This window comes from Hippoglossus hippoglossus, chromosome 7, assembly GCF_009819705.1.
Source record: "Hippoglossus hippoglossus isolate fHipHip1 chromosome 7, fHipHip1.pri, whole genome shotgun sequence".
Taxonomy (NCBI): Eukaryota; Metazoa; Chordata; class Actinopteri; order Pleuronectiformes; family Pleuronectidae; genus Hippoglossus; species Hippoglossus hippoglossus.
The window spans coordinates 10,834,158-10,851,783 of NC_047157.1; the positions used below are offsets into that span (position 1 = coordinate 10,834,158).

At 40.8% G+C, this 17,626-nt stretch overlaps 2 protein-coding genes across 3 annotated transcripts; both read right to left on the minus strand.

The window, feature by feature from the left end:
• Positions 1–2,318: 2,318 nt before the first annotated feature.
• Positions 2,319–9,364, minus strand: eif2s2 (eukaryotic translation initiation factor 2, subunit 2 beta). Of its 2 annotated transcripts, none has more exons than XM_034590430.1 (9): positions 9,204–9,364; positions 7,160–7,343; positions 6,925–7,025; positions 6,589–6,718; positions 6,396–6,496; positions 4,681–4,829; positions 4,444–4,500; positions 4,267–4,352; positions 2,319–3,601 (listed from the first exon to the last, which is right to left on the minus strand). In XM_034590430.1, exons 1-9 carry the CDS (start codon positions 9,216–9,218, stop codon positions 3,426–3,428), a joined length of 999 nt encoding a protein of 332 aa, XP_034446321.1. In that variant the 5' UTR covers positions 9,219–9,364; the 3' UTR covers positions 2,319–3,425. The 2 variants fall into 2 exon arrangements, with proteins under 2 accessions (XP_034446321.1, XP_034446322.1); XM_034590431.1 differs by lacking the exon at positions 2,319–3,601 and adding an exon at positions 4,064–4,094 and having other exon boundaries at positions 4,152–4,352; positions 9,204–9,360.
• A 906-nt stretch (positions 9,365–10,270) lies between these two features.
• LOC117764558 (charged multivesicular body protein 4b-like) lies at positions 10,271–16,554 on the minus strand. Its single transcript, XM_034590435.1, has 5 exons — positions 16,215–16,554; positions 13,906–14,083; positions 13,562–13,676; positions 12,308–12,434; positions 10,271–11,556 (listed from the first exon to the last, which is right to left on the minus strand). The coding sequence occupies exons 1-5, from the start codon at positions 16,396–16,398 to the stop codon at positions 11,492–11,494; spliced, it is 669 nt and encodes a 222-aa protein (XP_034446326.1). The 5' UTR covers positions 16,399–16,554; the 3' UTR covers positions 10,271–11,491.
• Between the last annotated feature and the right edge of the window lie 1,072 nt (positions 16,555–17,626).

The window sequence follows — 17,626 nt, forward strand, 5'->3', positions numbered from 1 at the left end:
TGGAAAGGGTGCTCGTGGTTGTCCATGATGGATGACAGTTTGTTCAATGCCCTCCTCTCCATCACCACTTCAGAAGAGTCCGGTTTGCAGCCAATGACGGAACCAGCCTTCTTAATCAGTTTGTTAAGTCTGTTGCTGTCACCGGCTCCGATGCTGCTCCCCTAGCAGACCACAGCAAAGTACAGTGCACTGGCTACAACAGACTGATAGAAGATTTCCAACATCTTGCTGCACACGTTGAAAGATCTCAGCATCCTCAGCTCATCCTTTTCTTGTACACAGCGTCAGTGTTGGTTTTCCACTTCAGTTCTTTGTCGATGTGGACGCTCGGGCACTTGTAATCCTCCACTGTGCCAACATCCTCACCCACAACACTCAGTGACTATGACACCGTCCTCCTCCTGAAGTCGATCACCATCTCCCTGGCCTTGGCCACAATCAGAAGCAGATGATTTCTAGCAGCCCACGCCACAAAACCGTCCACCAGCACTCTGTACTCACCCTCCCATCACTTATACACCCAACCACTGCAGAGTCATCGGAGAACTTCTGCAAGAGGCATGACTCAGAGTTGTACTGAAAGTCAGAGGTGTGTAGCTTCTCCCTCATAAGCACTGGCAGGATGGTGTGGAACGCACTGGGAAAATCAAAGAATGTGATTCATACAGTGCGCGTCTGATCCAGATGTGAGTGGGCTCGCTGCACCAGGTAGATAGTTGCATCATCCACTCCCAGATGAGGCTGGCTGGCGAACTGTAGAGGGTCCAGTGATGATTTCACCTGTGGTTTGAGGTGGGCCAGGAGCAGCCTCTCCAGGACCTTCATCACATGAGATGTGAGGGCAACGGGTCGATAGTCATTGAGGCCAGATGGAGTCGTCTTCTTGGGGACTGGAACCAGGCAGGACGTCTTCTACAGCACCGGTGTCTTCTCCTGATGAAGGCTCAGACTGAAGAGATGCTGAAGAACAGCAGTTAGCTGGTGGGCACAGGTCCTCAGAACCCTGGAGCTGATACCATCTGGTCCAGGGGCCTGCGTGGATAAAGCCTCTGCAGCTGTTTCCACGTTTTTATCATTTATTCACACAGGCAAGAAATGCATCAAAAATAACAAACTAAATAATAAAATAAGGTAGTAAATTGTGGCCTTATAACAATTTAGTTTGATGTCTCCATCCCTACGCAAGTGGTTTAAGTGGTACTGGCTGAGTACTTGTACTACTAACTATTTAATAGTAGGAGTAATATCTTACTCATTTGTTTTAAAAAATCTGAACAACTTTTCAAAAGCATTGGGCGAACCTATTTTTTTCCATTATGTGTAATAACATTTTATGCAGTGATTTTCAAGATAATCAGATACACATGCAGGAGTTTCATAGTTTTCCCTGGAACCCAAAACTCTTCAATTAAATAGATGATTGACATGAAATTAATGAGTAACAGATTGGATATTTGATCATTTATTCAAGTAATTTGTTTAAGCCCAAATCTCAGCTGGAGCCAGCTTCTCAAATGGGATTTGCTATTTATGCTACTGTTGTGGTTTTTGACTGTTGATTAGATAATGAAAGGACCAGTAATGGTTGTACTTGTATATCAGGTTTTGCAAATTTGCAACCAATTTGTGGTTAATCAAATTATGTACAACACATTGATATGGATTAAACCCCTGGGCGGCCCTTGTACATCTGTCATATGGAATTGAAAAAAGTTCAAATTTCCTTTATTCTCTGCACAAGAACTTTCAAACTGAATGAAATTGTTTATTTAACTAAACTTTTATAATACATTACACCAAGGATGCTGGAAGTAGGGGTTCCAATGGTGAAGGGCTGTAACTTATCATTTTCTACAGTAACATTGAGGAGCATCAGAATCATAATCAGCTTAATTGGCCAAGTATGTGTTCACATTTAGAGTATCTGACTCTGGTTTAGCATTCCTCCCTATGTACTCGCATAGTAGTAGACCCAACATTTTTTACTTTTGAAACATTAAAAATATTTCAATATAATAATAAATGTGTATTTTCTGTGTAGCCAATCTGATTCATAAAATGTGATGTAGGTTGTAAATGTAGTACGTTAAGCCCAAACCTAGAGGATCACAGGTTTTAGCGATGATAGTTGGTTAAGATATATCTAAAACAATATCAGTTGTTTAATTGCACTGTCAGTAGTTTGTTGCCTGCTGTTGTGTAAAATGCTGTTGCCCATTCAAATTAATACATAATGTATTTGATATGACGGGATTCACCAGTTGTGTTCTGTACACAAGAAACTGTAGTGTGGATGTTAAGTACAGAGAAAGCAGTAATGGAGAGAGAGAATAAGATTTTATTTTTGTAAAAACCAGGTTTTAAAAGGATTCCAGTCAGACCATATCCACTTTTTTCCAAACAAGAAGAGAAGCAGTATCGTTGGTCTGAAACTCTTCATATACTTGCTAGCCTGTGTTGAGAATTTCTTGATTCACACTTGAAAATTATGACCCGTGTTCGTTTTCAGAGACCGTCATTAGCTCAAGAAATCTGCTCTTCTTGAAAAAATGTTTTTTATTAATTTTCACATCTTTCTAATCAAATACTTAGAGTTTGACAAATTGTGTTATCCTAAACTTTTGAAGTCAAAGAAATGATCAAGTACACAGCTGTTCATCAATGATTCAAAAGCACTCAAACACACTTTATAATTTCTCTTTCTGGCTCACATACGCCTCTCTAAGTCTTCAGTGAGAAGGCGCTCTCGCTATCATCAACCCCTGCAAGTTTTACTTTGTAATTTCTATCCTGTAAAACAATCGGTGACACATCCTTCTGTATGTACTCCAGCCTGGTGACTTTGATTTTTATCTTTGATAAGCTACGGCAACAAAAAAAAAATCGACTCTGTAGTGGCAGTTTTGTGCTTCAGGGCCAGACCAGGCACAGAAACACAACTTTCAGTTTAACCAATGTTGAGCTTGAGCATAAAAAAGTGAACTGTTGTTGCAGAAATTACAATTTGGCTGGTTCGATGGAGAAATGTATTCATGTGTGTTTTATGCAAGGTAGGAGAAGAATGAATGCGGAAGAATACGAGTTGAATCAGGGTTTTCTTGCAGGAATCAAGAATCACAGCAAATGGGAAGAAAATAAACCTTGGAGGTGGAGGGTTTATCAGCCAGATAACAAATCAAATCCAACAGTGTATGTGGAAAAATATCATCTGCCTACAACACCTGAACCCCATGCATCAACTTCAGATACTCTCTCACTCCCTGCCTGGTCAGGCCATGACACAGCTAACAGACAGCCAAACCCTCCCGCAGTTCGATTCAGAGAGTCCTTTTAGCAAATCAAGGGGCGTCCCGTCCCAGCTCCCGCCCTTCTGTTGAGGAAAGGGGAGGCAGAGAGAGGAGCGGGGAGCCCTGTTTTGTTGGCCTTTAGTTGGCTTTGGCGCGGAGCTGCGCCCTCTTGCCTGTCACAGCCTGGAAACCGGTCTTGATGCTGGCGACTGAGCAGCGGGAGTGGCAGGTCTCACACTGCAAGAAATAGAGGCGAGTGTCTTTCTGCAGGATGGTCTCTGGGGAGCGGCAGGTGTGACACGTCACGTATTCCTCTGCAGGTGAGAACACAGTTATTAGCACTGCAGGAAACAAGAGTTCCCAATTCTTTTATTGGGGGGAAAAACCCCCATTGAACATTTCATTGACTGTCGCCCCATATAATTTCATTGTAGCTACTACTGCTGTGTCGCAGCTGCTGGTGGAGACAATCTACTGGACCGTTATGTTAGCACCATGTTAGCACCATTCATGTTCTAAAATATTTACCCACCCACATTTACATACTAAAGGACGAATACCTGTATTCCCCTCTTTGAATATTCTGAACGGGGACCCAGAGTTGTGATGAATGATTATGAATAAATGAATCAATCCTATTTATACGTTTATCATATAGATGAGTTACATTTACATCTTAGACGTAGTTTAATGTGAAATTAGAAACATAACATCCAGATGAACCTTGTAGGAGTTTAAGTTGTAATTATAGTTTAATGATTGAATGTACGTCGCCAATTCGAACAATTTCATTAAAGAATTTTACTCCAAATAAAAAAATATTTAATATCGGAGTGTATTATTTAAAACATAACATTCTTGGACCTGAAGCTGAAATCATGTGGATGGTGGATAAAACTTTGTTCATGCACACAACCAAAACATCTGTTAGGAAATCTGAACAGGTTTACTGCAAATAAAAAGTTAAATTCCCACTTACTGATATATCTTCTCAACACGTTTTCTATCTGTTTCTGTTGAAATCGGCCTTTAATCACAAGCTGGTTATTTCCGTCTATAGAACCACTGTTGACAGAAGCAGATCAAACTTTCAGGGAAGTGCACACATGGGTTTGCTGTCATTTGAGAAGTCTACAGAGTAAGTACAAAGACATACCTTGTTCCAAGCTCAGCCAACAGGAAGGCGAGGAGATGTTTAGGTTGACGATGCAACCTGTGATGAAATACATGAACGGTCAGTTTGTAGATAGCAACACCAAGAGGACAGTGGGTTTGATACAAGTCATGGATCAGCTGAATTAGTTTTAGTCAAACTTTACAGGAGCATCGAAGTGAAGTGAGATCGACAGTATGAGTGAGGGAGGTCTGTGTGTGCGAGGGGAGAGAGACTCACAGTTTGCAGATGTCTGTGAAGTTGACGAAGGAGGTTTTCTTGGTTCCCACTCGCACCACCTGAGGAGGCTTCATAACAAACTTCCTCTTCTCTCCGGCCACCATGTCTGGGTTCTTCTCCCTCATAATGTTGAAGACTCGGTTCAGGAGCTGCACACAGAGATGTCGCAAGAGTTACGCCGACTGTAGCCGACAGTATTTACACCAGGACCTTTCATGACACTTGTTGACCAAAGGTTTTTAGGACACATGTGGGGATCAGTATTCTACAAATATTTGGACCATGTTGATGAGACAAACTGAGCCTTGGGCTACATCCATACTACTTTGTGTTAGTATTAAAACACCTCACTGTTGCTAGATTCACGTCTAATGTCCACACTTCTCTGGAGCTGAAACTGACTGTTTGGAAAAGCTGTTGACCCTCTTTTAGTTTAAAAACTCTGGGTCTGTGTTGTAGTATGGCTGGCAAAAAACAGACGTTTAGCAATGATGACCCACATCCTGATCGGTGCTAATCAGTAGAAACTTAAGTGTTGCTAAGGCTTAATGTTAGTAACAGTTCCACCTCAACGTCAGTACAAGGAAATTAATCCCTGCTCATACCTTGTATGTGTTTTAGTACATTGCGTGTGTGGCCTCTGCTGTTTTCTTAGTCATTGAGTTATACATGATAACTAAATGTTTCCTACATGCCACTGTTCTGTTTTATAATTTTAATTTCTTTTTATTTATTACTTGAAGGCTACAAAGTCACTGCTTTTTATATGTTCATGCGTTAAAGTAAATTGGGATATATTGTTTCGTTTTTGCCGTGGTAGTGAATTGGGTATCAAGAATTGTGAAAATGTCATGTTATCGGTATAGACTACATTTTTGGTATCGTGACAGCCCTAGTGTAAATGTTACCCAAATTGTGCCAGCAAAATATTGATAGTGCAAAACTAAAAAAGTTTGCACAGATTTTTTAAAATACAATTATTATTTCTTTAGGCTCTGTTTGGTGAATTGCCATGTTTTCAGTTTTAATTATTTGGAGGATGTACACAAGAAATACACAAGAAATATTATGTTGTCATGGAGCCAGTTAGGTAATCTAACTAATTGACTTGAATAGGAAATTTGCTCCATGAAAGGTATGCAAAATGAGCTATTAGCAGTACTTGTAAAACTGCCACTGATTACTTAGGCACTAAAGAAATTGTCAAATGTGATGCATCTCTTTCTATGATATTTAAGCTTACATATGAGAATCACACTCATTGTGAAAACATGTGCATCATGTCTGAGTAATTACACAGTTTAGCTGGTAACAACAAAAAGACAGACTTCTATTTTGGAAAAAAAAAAAAGAAGGAAATGTTGGACTTGTGCTTTACTTTGTGATCAGGAAGTCAGACAGAAAACATATCAAATAACTTACAGACTTGTCATTGTTCCATTCTATTCTTACCCTATGATGGTAAGAATTGAGATAACTTCCTCTGGTCTCACTTAACTTCATTCTTTGAGGCAACTTTATTTCCATTTATAAATGAACAAGCGAGAATGACGCACGACTGGATGAGAAGACTTTAAATCTGTATCACTGCATTTTCAGAACCGCGATCTTATAGTTTCACCGAACTCAAAAGAGCTGTCCATCATGTTGGTTTGGTAGCCAGTTGATAACGGAATCTTGGTTGTGTGTGTTGTGACAGTTCACAGGTGCCCTACCTCATCATAAGTGTAGTCTCTTTCTGTGCCGGCCCAAGCTGGTCCCATGCAGGAGCTGAAGGAGACACCATCGTTGTTCTTTCCGTCGTCGTCGTCCAGAGCTACAAACACATCATACAAACATCATCACTCAAGTTTCTTTCTTCCCTTTTTAAATCTCTACATGAAAAAGGGGGAGGTGGCTTATTCTCACCATCGTCCTTCTCCAGTAGTTCTCCCTCGTCAAAATCTACTTTCTTAGATTTTTTCTTTTTGGTCGGAAGCATCAGGTCCAGGTTGTCCTCTTCCGGCACCTCGGCCGGCTCTCCTTCAATTTTCAGCTCCTGGATAAGACCAAGTAAAAATGAAATTCAGCGACGAGATGACGAAGACTACGTGTGAATGTGGTTACGACATTAAAGTGGAGTGAGGAGAAAGCTACAGTAAAAGCGCAACAGGAGGTACTGATGTAAAATGATTAGAGAAACACACAAGTGATGAGGAGAGAAGAAAGAAGGACTGCAAACGTTCCAGTTTAGCGGTGACTGACCTTTAATCCCTCCTCGACTTCATTTTCAAATACTTTTTTGGGCTTCTTCTTCTTTTTCTTCTGGTTGAAGAAGTTCAGGTCGTTCAGATCATCGGATGGCTCTAGAGAAGATGAAACTCAGATTAGATCCACCTTAATGCAGAGTGACATTTAAATGTATGACGTAACATCCCACTACAGCATCAAGGCCTATACATGAGCTTTCAGTGAGAACCATCTTTGTTTTCATTCAAACCTTTCTTCCTGCATTCATCTTCATCCAGATCCATCTCCTTGTCATCTCCGGCCTCTGGTTCCATCTCCTTCGCCTCCACCTCCTTAGCCTCTTCTCCGCCCCCGCCCTCTCCTCCTTCCTCATCCAGCATGAAGGGCTTCTTCTTCTTCTTCTTCTTCTTGGTCATGTTGGGATCGAAAATCATCTGAAGTGAAGAAAAATAAGAAAGAAATTGAGTTTTACGACACCATTAGCAAGAAGACCAAATGACAGCAAACAAGGCTCTGCTGTGACGTAATTGTTTTCCCATGTTAGAAATTATTCTTTTATTTTTTAAATTGAACTGTAACTGTAAACGCCATTAGAGTTCAGCATGGTCGGCAAATTTTTCTTCCTTATCTAATGTTCCCCTTTTCCAGCTTCCGCTTTCATGTGATTGCTACAGGTTACAGGGCAATAAAGCTGTGGTTCCGGGAGTAAAATGCCATTCATTTTCTGAATACTATTTTGGTTGTCAGCCATAGTATTGTAACCATCCAATGTAGAAGTTCCACAAGCTACGAGACTGTGAAACATTATGTGCTCCTGTAGAAGCCACAGGTCTGAATGACGTCAACTGTGTTTTAAGAAAAACGTTTTTGTTTGCAATCTTAAGGAGTGATACTAGAATACCCACAATCCTTGGGGGAATGGCAACATACAACACGTTCGAAAATTGTGGCTACGCCCGGATCGTTCAGCGTGACATTACGTTTACCACAGAGCAACCGTGATTTCTTTCTCACATGCTGCGAGTTTTTAAGGATGAGGAAAATGAGTTCAAGAAGAAGCACATTGGAAATCGTTGGAAAGTCACCATTCACAATGGTTTCTGGGAAGCATAGTTCCTTTACTCTACATTCTTTTACTTTTGCATTTGTTTTTTACTTTGTTTTATGGCCACTATTCATATTATAGCTGGTTTTTATGAGGATTTTCTGAAACATCAATGTAGACTATGAATGGGAGATTTACTTCTGGAACCAGAGCTGTTTTAAAAGGGGGCGGTCCCAGTTACCGCAGGTGTCCCATGTACAAAAAGACCAGATGAGGCAGAAGGGAAGAACATGTCTCCTCTTCACATATCAAGTCACCACAACCACCTGCTGTGGGAAATGTCTTTCCAGTCAGTTTAACCCATTGCTACGTTCACAGAAGAGATAACATTAAATTAAACAGTAGTACTGTTGTTATAACTCACTGTAGTTTGACATATTACCGTTTTTACACCCTAAATGAAAATACTGAAAAAAACTAAGCATGAAACCCTCATTTCATTGACTAAGTTTATTTGATGGTGAGCAAAATGAGATTCTACAGTGAAATATGATGGTTGATTGAATAGCTCATTATTTTGAACTTTATCCAGTGATTATAAAGTGATGGAACAGAAACATCATGGATTCATCGATGAGCCTTAAAGCACAAACAACAGTCAGTCATTCAGAACTAACGGCTGAGATCTAACGTTAAATTGTCTGATACTATGAAAAGCACCTAAATGTAATAAAACCACATAATGAGTTATAATAATGATGAACAGTCGTACAGTTGTCTCGTCACCGCTGTGTTTTAGAGAAGAGCCAGTTCAGTAGAATAGAAATTTAACCTCGTTAGCTCCCCGGCTCCTGATTGGGAAAAATCAACTGCTAGCGCAGCAGCTTACTGAACAGTAAGCTAACTATGCTAACTAGCTAGCTCCAGCCGCTCGGTGCGAGCTCCCCAGCGGCCATGACAAGGCGGATTGAAGAGCCACACTACTATCGATCATCTACTCGATGATCCCGATGGCATGGGCCGTGTTACAGTGGTGCATCGGGGGGTTTTCTCGTAGTTTGTGACCGGCTCGGGCCGCTGTTAGCTCGGCTGCTGCCATGTGAGAGCTGCGGCGCACAGGGAGGGGAGCAGCTGCGGCGAGGCCCAAAGTCATCCTCCACATCCATCTGAGCCGAGAACCCCAACACATTTACCCAGCGAGAGCGCACGGTGACGCGGGCCGCGCGGCGGACAACCCCCGGAGACTCACCTCGTCTCCTGACATGTTTGCGGGATGAAAAGAGTCTGAAATCCGGTCACTTTTTTGTCCTCCTCGATCAGACCCACACCGCTGCGCCGAAAATGTCTTGCATCAGCGCCGGAGCCGCAGTGCGCAAGCGTGACGTCGACGCAATCTGACGTGATCAGTGCGCGACGGCGCGTCTCAGTGGAGCTGCGTTCAAGAGCAACTCCGCACATCCAGAACTGTTGCTAAACAGCTACTGTGAGTTAGAGGAGGTCTGTTTTAACACGGTCCTGAGAACAGACACTTTAATGGTTCATGTCTTATGTTATGTATGTTAGCTGAATACCCTCAAGTATACTGCTTCTTCCTGCTGGTGTTGTGGTTTTCTTACTAATAAACTGAATATGGAAAATAAATAAATAATAGTTCGCTTTCCTCTTCTTATAATAATAGTACTACTAATAATGATAAAAATAATAAGCCCAGTTCACATCATTCTGAGCACACCTGAACTGAACAAACAAAACTGACATGAATTAAATCAGGGAGTTTTCCTGTTCTAATGTATATTATAACTTGTGTTGCTTTATACAGAGGCTTAATTAACAGTATCATTTATGTTTTGTATATTTATATAAAGTGTTTCTAGTCATATGTTGCAAGATTTTTTAAATAAAGTTTCACTGTCCAAAATGTTCACACTCACTGGGTTGATCTTTGGTCATTTAAATTACAACTGAAATCATTTACCAATAACTTGATTAGTCAATCAGCAAAACAAATCTATTGGCTATTTTGGGTGATAATCTAATTCAGTTTCAAACTAAAATGCCAGACCTGCTCTGATACTGTGTGATTTGCTGTTTGTCTTCTTTGATCATTTTTAAGTGCTGGTCAGACAAAAGATTCAACATGAAAGCTTTACCTAGGGCTAGGAAAACTTCAACTTCAAAAGTTCAACTGATCAATCAAGAAGGCAATTGCGAGATAAATTGATAATGACATAATTTCTGTGAGCCTGAAGTGCCTGTAAAGCAACAGGTCATAAACTACACTAAATACACTGATATCACACAACGACGAAAATCCAGTACAATAAAATAATTTGAAAACTTTTAATGATTTTCGAAATCATCTGGATAAATTAACACTGAAATGCAAACATGCTTCTTCATCCTTCATTGTGTTATGTTTTTCAATTTTTTCATGTAAAAAATGTACATCATGACTTTGAAAAACTAAAGGAATTAACTCTTTCAACTCCAAAATGCTGATGTTGTAGACATTGTACTACCATTATTATTAATATTATTATTATTGTTTACATTATACAATTTGAAATAGAAACCTTTATGAGATGACCGAGACAGACAGAGCAGGAGGAAAGTTTTAGGTTCAACATCTCTCTCTAGCTGTGCATTGTGATGTGTGTTGTGACTTCCCACTGTTGCATGCTTCAGTTTACACAACCTCAACAGAACCTCTTGGTGACAGCAAAAATACAGTATATAAAAAGAGATACATTTGGGATATTTACAACAAATAACAAGAACCATTGGTGAGAATGTCTCTGTGGGGTGGGGGCATTGAAATGACAACAAAAGTAGGAAGGGGAGGGCAAAGCACACAACCTAATACAAAAGAAGAGGTTCAGATTCTGGCAAACACACACAGCCTCTAGCTTCTTCACCCAGCGCATGCTCAGCTGCTCTCCTTTTTTCAGTGCAGTTAACAAATAAATTAAGACAAAACAACAGGGAGTTAAATAATTTTTGTCAATAAGGAAAAAATAAAATAAAACATCAAGTGGATTTTACCCCACAAACACAGGTAAATATGTGAGTCAGACACAGATAAATAAAGATCAATCTTCATTCAAATTTCCACCTGTCATCCAGTGACGTTCACAACGCCACACACGACAGCTCCATTACTTCACCACTGAGCTCATAACAATAATAGCACACTTCAATATGAGCTCGGAAGGTGTTGAAATGCCTTACCCACTGCAAGGACCAGGAAATGCTAGTGTTGTATTGAAATCAAGGGCATGGAAATTGCCATGGTAAAGTGACAGAGCTTCAATATAAAAGCTGCCGAGTGGCTCATATTCATTTAACAGGAGTGCAGGGGATGGAGAAAGAGACACTACAGCATTATTTGCTTTTTTTTTTAGTGTTACATAAAATAGACGCTATCTCTCTGCAGACACACGAAGAACACTCATCACAACATCCTATCAGTCCATTCATTTCCCCATTGTTCTTTCATCTTCCCTCTCTGATGCAGGTATGATGTGGCAGGTGCTGCGTTTACATGGCTTCCATCGCCCAGCGCTGCAGGTCCTCAAGTTCGTCCTTGTCCTCCTCTTTCTTGGCTTTAGGGGTGAAAAGACAGAAATAATGTTATGTTATGTTTTAGTTGATGTCTGTTGGATTTTAGACCCAGGAATCAACATAATGACCAAACAGAAGCTGCTTTCAGACGAGCACTGAACAGATTCTGATTCTCCAGAGTATGTTTGAGTGAGGGGCTCTGGACTTTTTTCTGGAATTTCTGCTGCCAGCCCCCTAGTAAAATCTCCAGGTAAGCCCCTGTGAGAAAACAGCCAGAGATTACCCAGAGGATTCACCTCAATTGAGTTGACGCGTTAATGACGGAATACAAATGTATCAGGATGAAAAAGAGGAGCCATACACATAGAAGACGCAGACAAAATGTCTACTTGGAAAGACAATAAGATTCAAGAGCTTTTGGTGATAAGGGATGGTGTTTATGTGCTGTAAACCAAAACACAGTGCTGTTACAGCGCTGTATGCTTGCAGCGCCACCCCTCACCTGAACGCTCCAGAGATTTCTGTGTTGTTTTGAACACGCCTGAGTGGAAAATCTCCTGCTGTGTTGTTCATGTGCAAAATGCCAACTCTGGAGAAAGTCCTGACCCCATTGTATGGATATTCTCTGCAGATCATGTCATAAAACAGCTAGAACAGCATTTTATTTAATAGTGTGTTCATCAAACTTCCCACCCAACTTTAAACAAGACTAAACTAAACCATTCTTTTCACTGATAGAAAAAGATTTAGCAGTCAGGGTTGTGGAATAAAGATTTTTTGAAAGTGTCTCACCAGGTCTGGAAGGTAATGAAGTAGAAGGCACGTTTGGGAGAGGGACGTTCTCTGCTCCCCCGATCTCCAGCAGGTTATTGTCCAGCTGCTCCTGTTCCAGCTCATCCAGCTCCGCCAGCAGTTCATCCTGAGAAACACACAAACACGGCAACACTGCAGATGAGGAAAAACACAAACCATTTTGTGCAACACCAAAAACATAAAGTCGATGATCCGAATAAAGAAAAGAGATAATTAAATTGAACTTTCACTAGGGTTAGTTGGTATAATCTTGTGTGTCAGTAAACTTGGTGAGTTAAATGTTTCACTGAGAGTTATATTAAAATACTTAAAGTCAGTTGACTGAGAAATTAAGAAAGAACGTATTCATTATTTTCTCCCAAATCGTCCCAGGATGACTGGACACAATAATCAGCTGTGGTGAGGTCGAGCTATGAATAAGACCATTCAAAATGAAGTCTACAGCCTCAGTGAGTAAAGAAACACAGAGGTCAGTCAGCAGTGTTGAGCCTGAGATGGCAGCGTTAAGGATGATGCTGAAAAAATCCATCCTGCAGTAACAGGACAATAAGAATCATGACCTTTGCCGGTGAATATAATGTTTCTAGGTTTGTAATGTCAGATTGTCCTGAAGCCAAATATGACACATCAGCAGGAATTAGTTCAGAATAACAAACTGAATTTAGAATAAACCACAAAACTAGAATCTAAGTTCTGTAGTTGCATGCCTCCGCCAGCCAGTGCAGTTACAGTCTACATACATTTTGTTTACCAGACTCATATGAGGTCACTGTGATATTTTAAACCTTTGAAATCTAATCTAATCTTTGATTCCAAGTGACAACATTTGAAGAAATTCCCTACAGACAGACTTGAAATGTCATGTTCAAGAGGACACAAACACCGTGATCTTGACTTTTGACCACCAAAATCTGATCCATCTATGAGTCCAAATGAACATTTATGCCAACTTTGAAAGCGTATTCCCAACACATTTAAAATTTTTTTTATTTATAACGCCTAAAAATGGGTTTTGCGAGGTCACACATATGAGGTCATCCTCGAATCCAAGCAAATGTTTGTGCCAGATGTAAAGAAGTTCCTCATGAGTGTTTCTGATACATTATGTTCACAAGAACATGCGGTCAGAGTGACTTCTTGAGTGAAACTGAACATTTTTACCAAATTTATAGAAATTTCCTCAAGGTGTTCATGAAATATCGTGTTCACAAGAACAAAGAACACGTCTCTGACCTCATCAAACTCCTCCCCGAAGCCGACAGGTTTAGAGATGGTGTCAGATATTTCCTGGGCCAGCTCCTGCTGCTCCGTGATGTTCTGCATCAGGTCGTCCACTTTGTCAATGTCCCTGAGACATTAACAACAAGGAGAGGAACAAAATCTGAGTAAAGCAGAAAACACTTGACTCCCTTTTAACCAAACCTCATTTACCTGAGTGATGCATGTAGCAAGAGTGAGCAACTACTAATGTTGTCCATTTAATCTGGATCGCAAATTCCCTGATCGATCAATCAGACGGATTGATCGATCAGGGAAGTTGCGAGGAATCTGATCATTGACAGCGTGTTGGCTCTTACATGTTTTCATGGGCAGACTTGATAGCCTTTGCAGCGAAGCCCATGTTCTTGAGAACTTCAGTGTTGGTGTTGACGTTCTCCAGAGCCTCCCTCTGAAACTCGATGGTCGACAGCGTGCCGTCGATCTGAGCGAGCTGCTTCTCGTACCTCTTCTTTTTTTTCAAAGCCTGCAGGGCCGCTGAGGAGCAAGAGAGACAGAGGGGAGGTGAGAGGAGAACGAGTCACGAGGAGTAGAGACAGGTTGACAACATAAATGTGAAGTTAAACTGTGAATCATGGGGATTGTTTTGTGCTTCAACAGAAGAGTACTGTCATGGGAGCGGGTTGTTAAACGTCTGCTGCGTTAGTCAGCACCATGCTTAACGCTCTGTGACATCATAGTTTTGATGACGGGAATCATTAACAACATACTTACACATTAATCTGACATGTTAGTCACAGCACGGACAACGAGCAGGACAATTAAATACAGATATGACGAGCATTTGAGAGATGAGGTGGAAAAGACTGAAATGTAGAAATTATTTTGCCACAGGGGAGAGCGGGTCAACCACTCACCAGAATGTCAGCCCCCCCATTCCGTGTGCCGAAGTGTCCTTGGGCAAGTTACTGAACCCCAAACAGCCCATGATGGCTGTGTGTGAGTGATGTGTGATAAAGACAGTGCTGCACATAGATGCACTGTATGAATGTGTGTGTGAATGGGTGAATGGCAAAACTGCACTGAGCCCGCTCACACATACACAAATGTATCAGTGACGAACCTCCGCCTCCCGTTCACTTTCAATCCGTGCGATAGAGGAAGTGAATAAAACATTTTGCTTCCTGTGGCGAGGAAAATCGCAGCGTGGCTTTGCATGGAGTTCAACTGTAGGGAAATCTAACCCACGATATTTCCTTCACACTCCTGAATGTGTGACGGAGCCGTTTTAAAGTGCTGTTGAACAGTCATCAAGTCCATTTATCTTTTACAGTGTCAGAGAGCATCATGCAGGGCTGACTTATTCTCATCATGGAGGTAGTAAATAAAGGGAATGTACCTTAAGTAATCAAAGCACAGGAAGGATTACCAACGTTGACTGTGGTGACACTTTGACCTTTTGTTTTGAACCTTCAGGTCAAATTTCTACCCTTAATCAACACGTTCCTGCATGACAAGGTGTCTTCAAAACTACTGTCCATACACTTTGGATAATATACTCACAGTCCCAGATAATTGATCTTACTGTTTTTGACTTTGTGATCGTTAATACAGTCAGGCCTAAATGTCCACTTATAATAGTGATACATTTAAGGGTTGCAACACTTATTTGATTATTAATCGACCACTTAATTCATCGCCAACTATTTTGATAATCTATTAACTGGTTTGAGTATTTTTTAATGACAAAAAACAAACAAATTTCTCTGATTTCCGCTTCTTAAATTTGATTATTTTCTGGACACTTTGCTCCTCTAATGACAATAATGTAAATATCTTTTGGTTAGTGACATTTTAGGACCAGAAAACTAATCCACCAATCAAGAAAATAATGAAATAATCATTAATTGCAGACTTAATAATTGTGATAGTCAAACTGTAATTCAACACTTTTATTTCAGACTCTGAGAGCGTTCCTTCCTGCCCCAAATAAATCCATATCACTCTACTATATACACTGCAATCTAATGTGACTTTATGTTATCTTAATATATTTGTTTGTATTCATTGGCAGCATTGTACACATCATAATTGAAATGACTCTTCCGCTAACCTTTGCTTCCTGTTACATGTTGATTAATGTCTTTGTATTTTAAAAGTTAAGCTTCATGAGTGGTTGTAAATGTGTTCTGACAGTATGAGCTGTAGGACCTGCTGCAGGCTTCACTACAGACTTCTGACCAGGGTGCAAACACGCCCACCTCCCCGTCAGTGACTTTTAAGACTCCAGTACTCAACCCTTGTCCCCGTCCCTGTCAGTATCGTTATGGCCTGTCTCTCTGCAGTAGGACACCTGTCCACAGTCATGTCCACACCATTAATCCAGTGTTTTGATTGGGTTTAATGGCCACTGATCTATCACACGAAGACGTGATGTGCAGAGACACGTTGGTAACAGAAGATTCCTGACTGAAGAAGCCGATAATCAATAATCAAATCTCACACACAGGCAATAAAACACACAACGATCTAAGGAGTTAACAGTGACTGTGATGACGATCACACTTAACTTAGCTAGCATGCTAACACTTAGCTTCGGGTTTATTGACCAGACATTTTTGATGCCACGAAGCAGAAACCAGGAGAAAACCACACGCTGCTGTCCCACCTCGTTTGTTTTTCGTGCCGTTCTTCTTGGCGATCTGCAGCTCCTGCTCGATCTTCTTCTCCAGGAATTCCTGCTTCTTCGTTAGCATCTCCTCCGTCTCTCGGAGCTTCTGGATCGCATCCTGCGGGCTCGGTCCCTTTCCCCCTTTTCCTCCTGCCCCGAATATCTTAGTCAACAACGACATGTCCGCGACGTTCAAACACACTGTTTATTAATAATGAAACTAACAAATGTGCGTAATGCCGGAGAGGACGAGGCTCAGCGGCTGGACCACACTGACACTTGTCCCAGTCTGAACCTGGAGGATTGTTGATGTTTTTCTACTTCCTGGATAAGGCCCGATGACGTAATGAGCACTGACAGCATGTGGGTGGTGCTTGTTGCGCCGACTGTCTCCACCTGCTGGGGAAGTTTTATAAGTAATAATAATAATTAAAGAGAAAACTGGGGAACATCTTCCTCCTCTCTGTCCCATCGCTTTCCTTCTTCTCCTTCTTCTTTCTCTTCTTCTGTCCCTTCTCTCTCTTTCGTCTCCTGCTTCTTCTCCTTGTTCTCATCGGTCTTCAAGGTGAGTTCCTGAAAAGACAGAGACGACATATGTTTCAGCATTTTCTTCTTCAAAGTCAAAACATGAAACAAACCTACAATCCATATAATTCAAATCTAAAATGATCGGATGTAACGTACCTGAAGCTCAGTGTTCTGCTGGGTCAGATATTTTACTTTTTCCTGCTCAGCAGACAACTTCTCCTCTGTCTCCATGAGCTGGTCCTGCAGAGCTTCAAATTTCACCGACGAAAAATCGATCTTTGAGGTAGTTTTTATCTCCATCTTGTTTAGATGACACTCATCTCAATTTGAAGTTGATCTGATGAAAGCCCTGGGACCAGTTCGTCAAAGTAAAAATGTGAAAAATGTGAAAAATGGCCACTAAATGGCCACTGTTGCATTTTTCAAAATGCTCCTTGAGACTTTTTGTTTGTCTGTTCATGATACACCTGTGTATCGATTTTTGTGAAGATCGGTCAATGTGAACTCAGGGGCTGCGTTCCAGGGGGCGCTGTTGAGCCATTTTGCCACGCCCATTTAAAATGACTCCAGAATACCTAAATTTTCACCACTTTCAAATTTTCTGCAAACGTTGGTAACGATTTGAGCATGTTAAAGCCCTCAAAAAGCCAATTCATTTGCCTGAAAAAAAATAAAAATAATAATAAGCCTTACAATTTCAATAGGGCCTCCCACTGTTCGGTGCTCGGGCCCTAATAATAATAATAATAATAATAATATAATGATAATAATATTGATAAGAATGACAATAATAATAATTATTTCTATTATTTTATGATGGTGATAACGCTTATTATTATTATGATGCAAGGGACTTGTTTGTGACTTGTTTTTGAGCCCCA

Excerpts from the sequence above, each read along its gene's own strand:
- LOC117764558 (XM_034590435.1), bottom strand. The coding sequence starts at position 16,398 with ATGTCGTTGTTGACTAAGATATTCGGGGCAGGAGGAAAAGGGGGAAAG. Across the intron at positions 13,677-13,905 it reads AAGTCTGCCCATGAAAACAT|GGACATTGACAAAGTGGACG; the intron begins GTAAGAGCCAAC and ends TTAATGTCTCAG. Across the intron at positions 12,435-13,561 it reads TCGGGGAGGAGTTTGATGAG|GATGAACTGCTGGCGGAGCT; the intron begins GTCAGAGACGTG and ends TGTGTTTCTCAG.
- eif2s2 (XM_034590430.1), bottom strand. Across the intron at positions 7,026-7,159 it reads AGATGAATGCAGGAAGAAAG|AGCCATCCGATGATCTGAAC; the intron begins GTTTGAATGAAA and ends CATCTTCTCTAG. Across the intron at positions 6,719-6,924 it reads AAGTCGAGGAGGGATTAAAG|GAGCTGAAAATTGAAGGAGA; the intron begins GTCAGTCACCGC and ends GGTCTTATCCAG.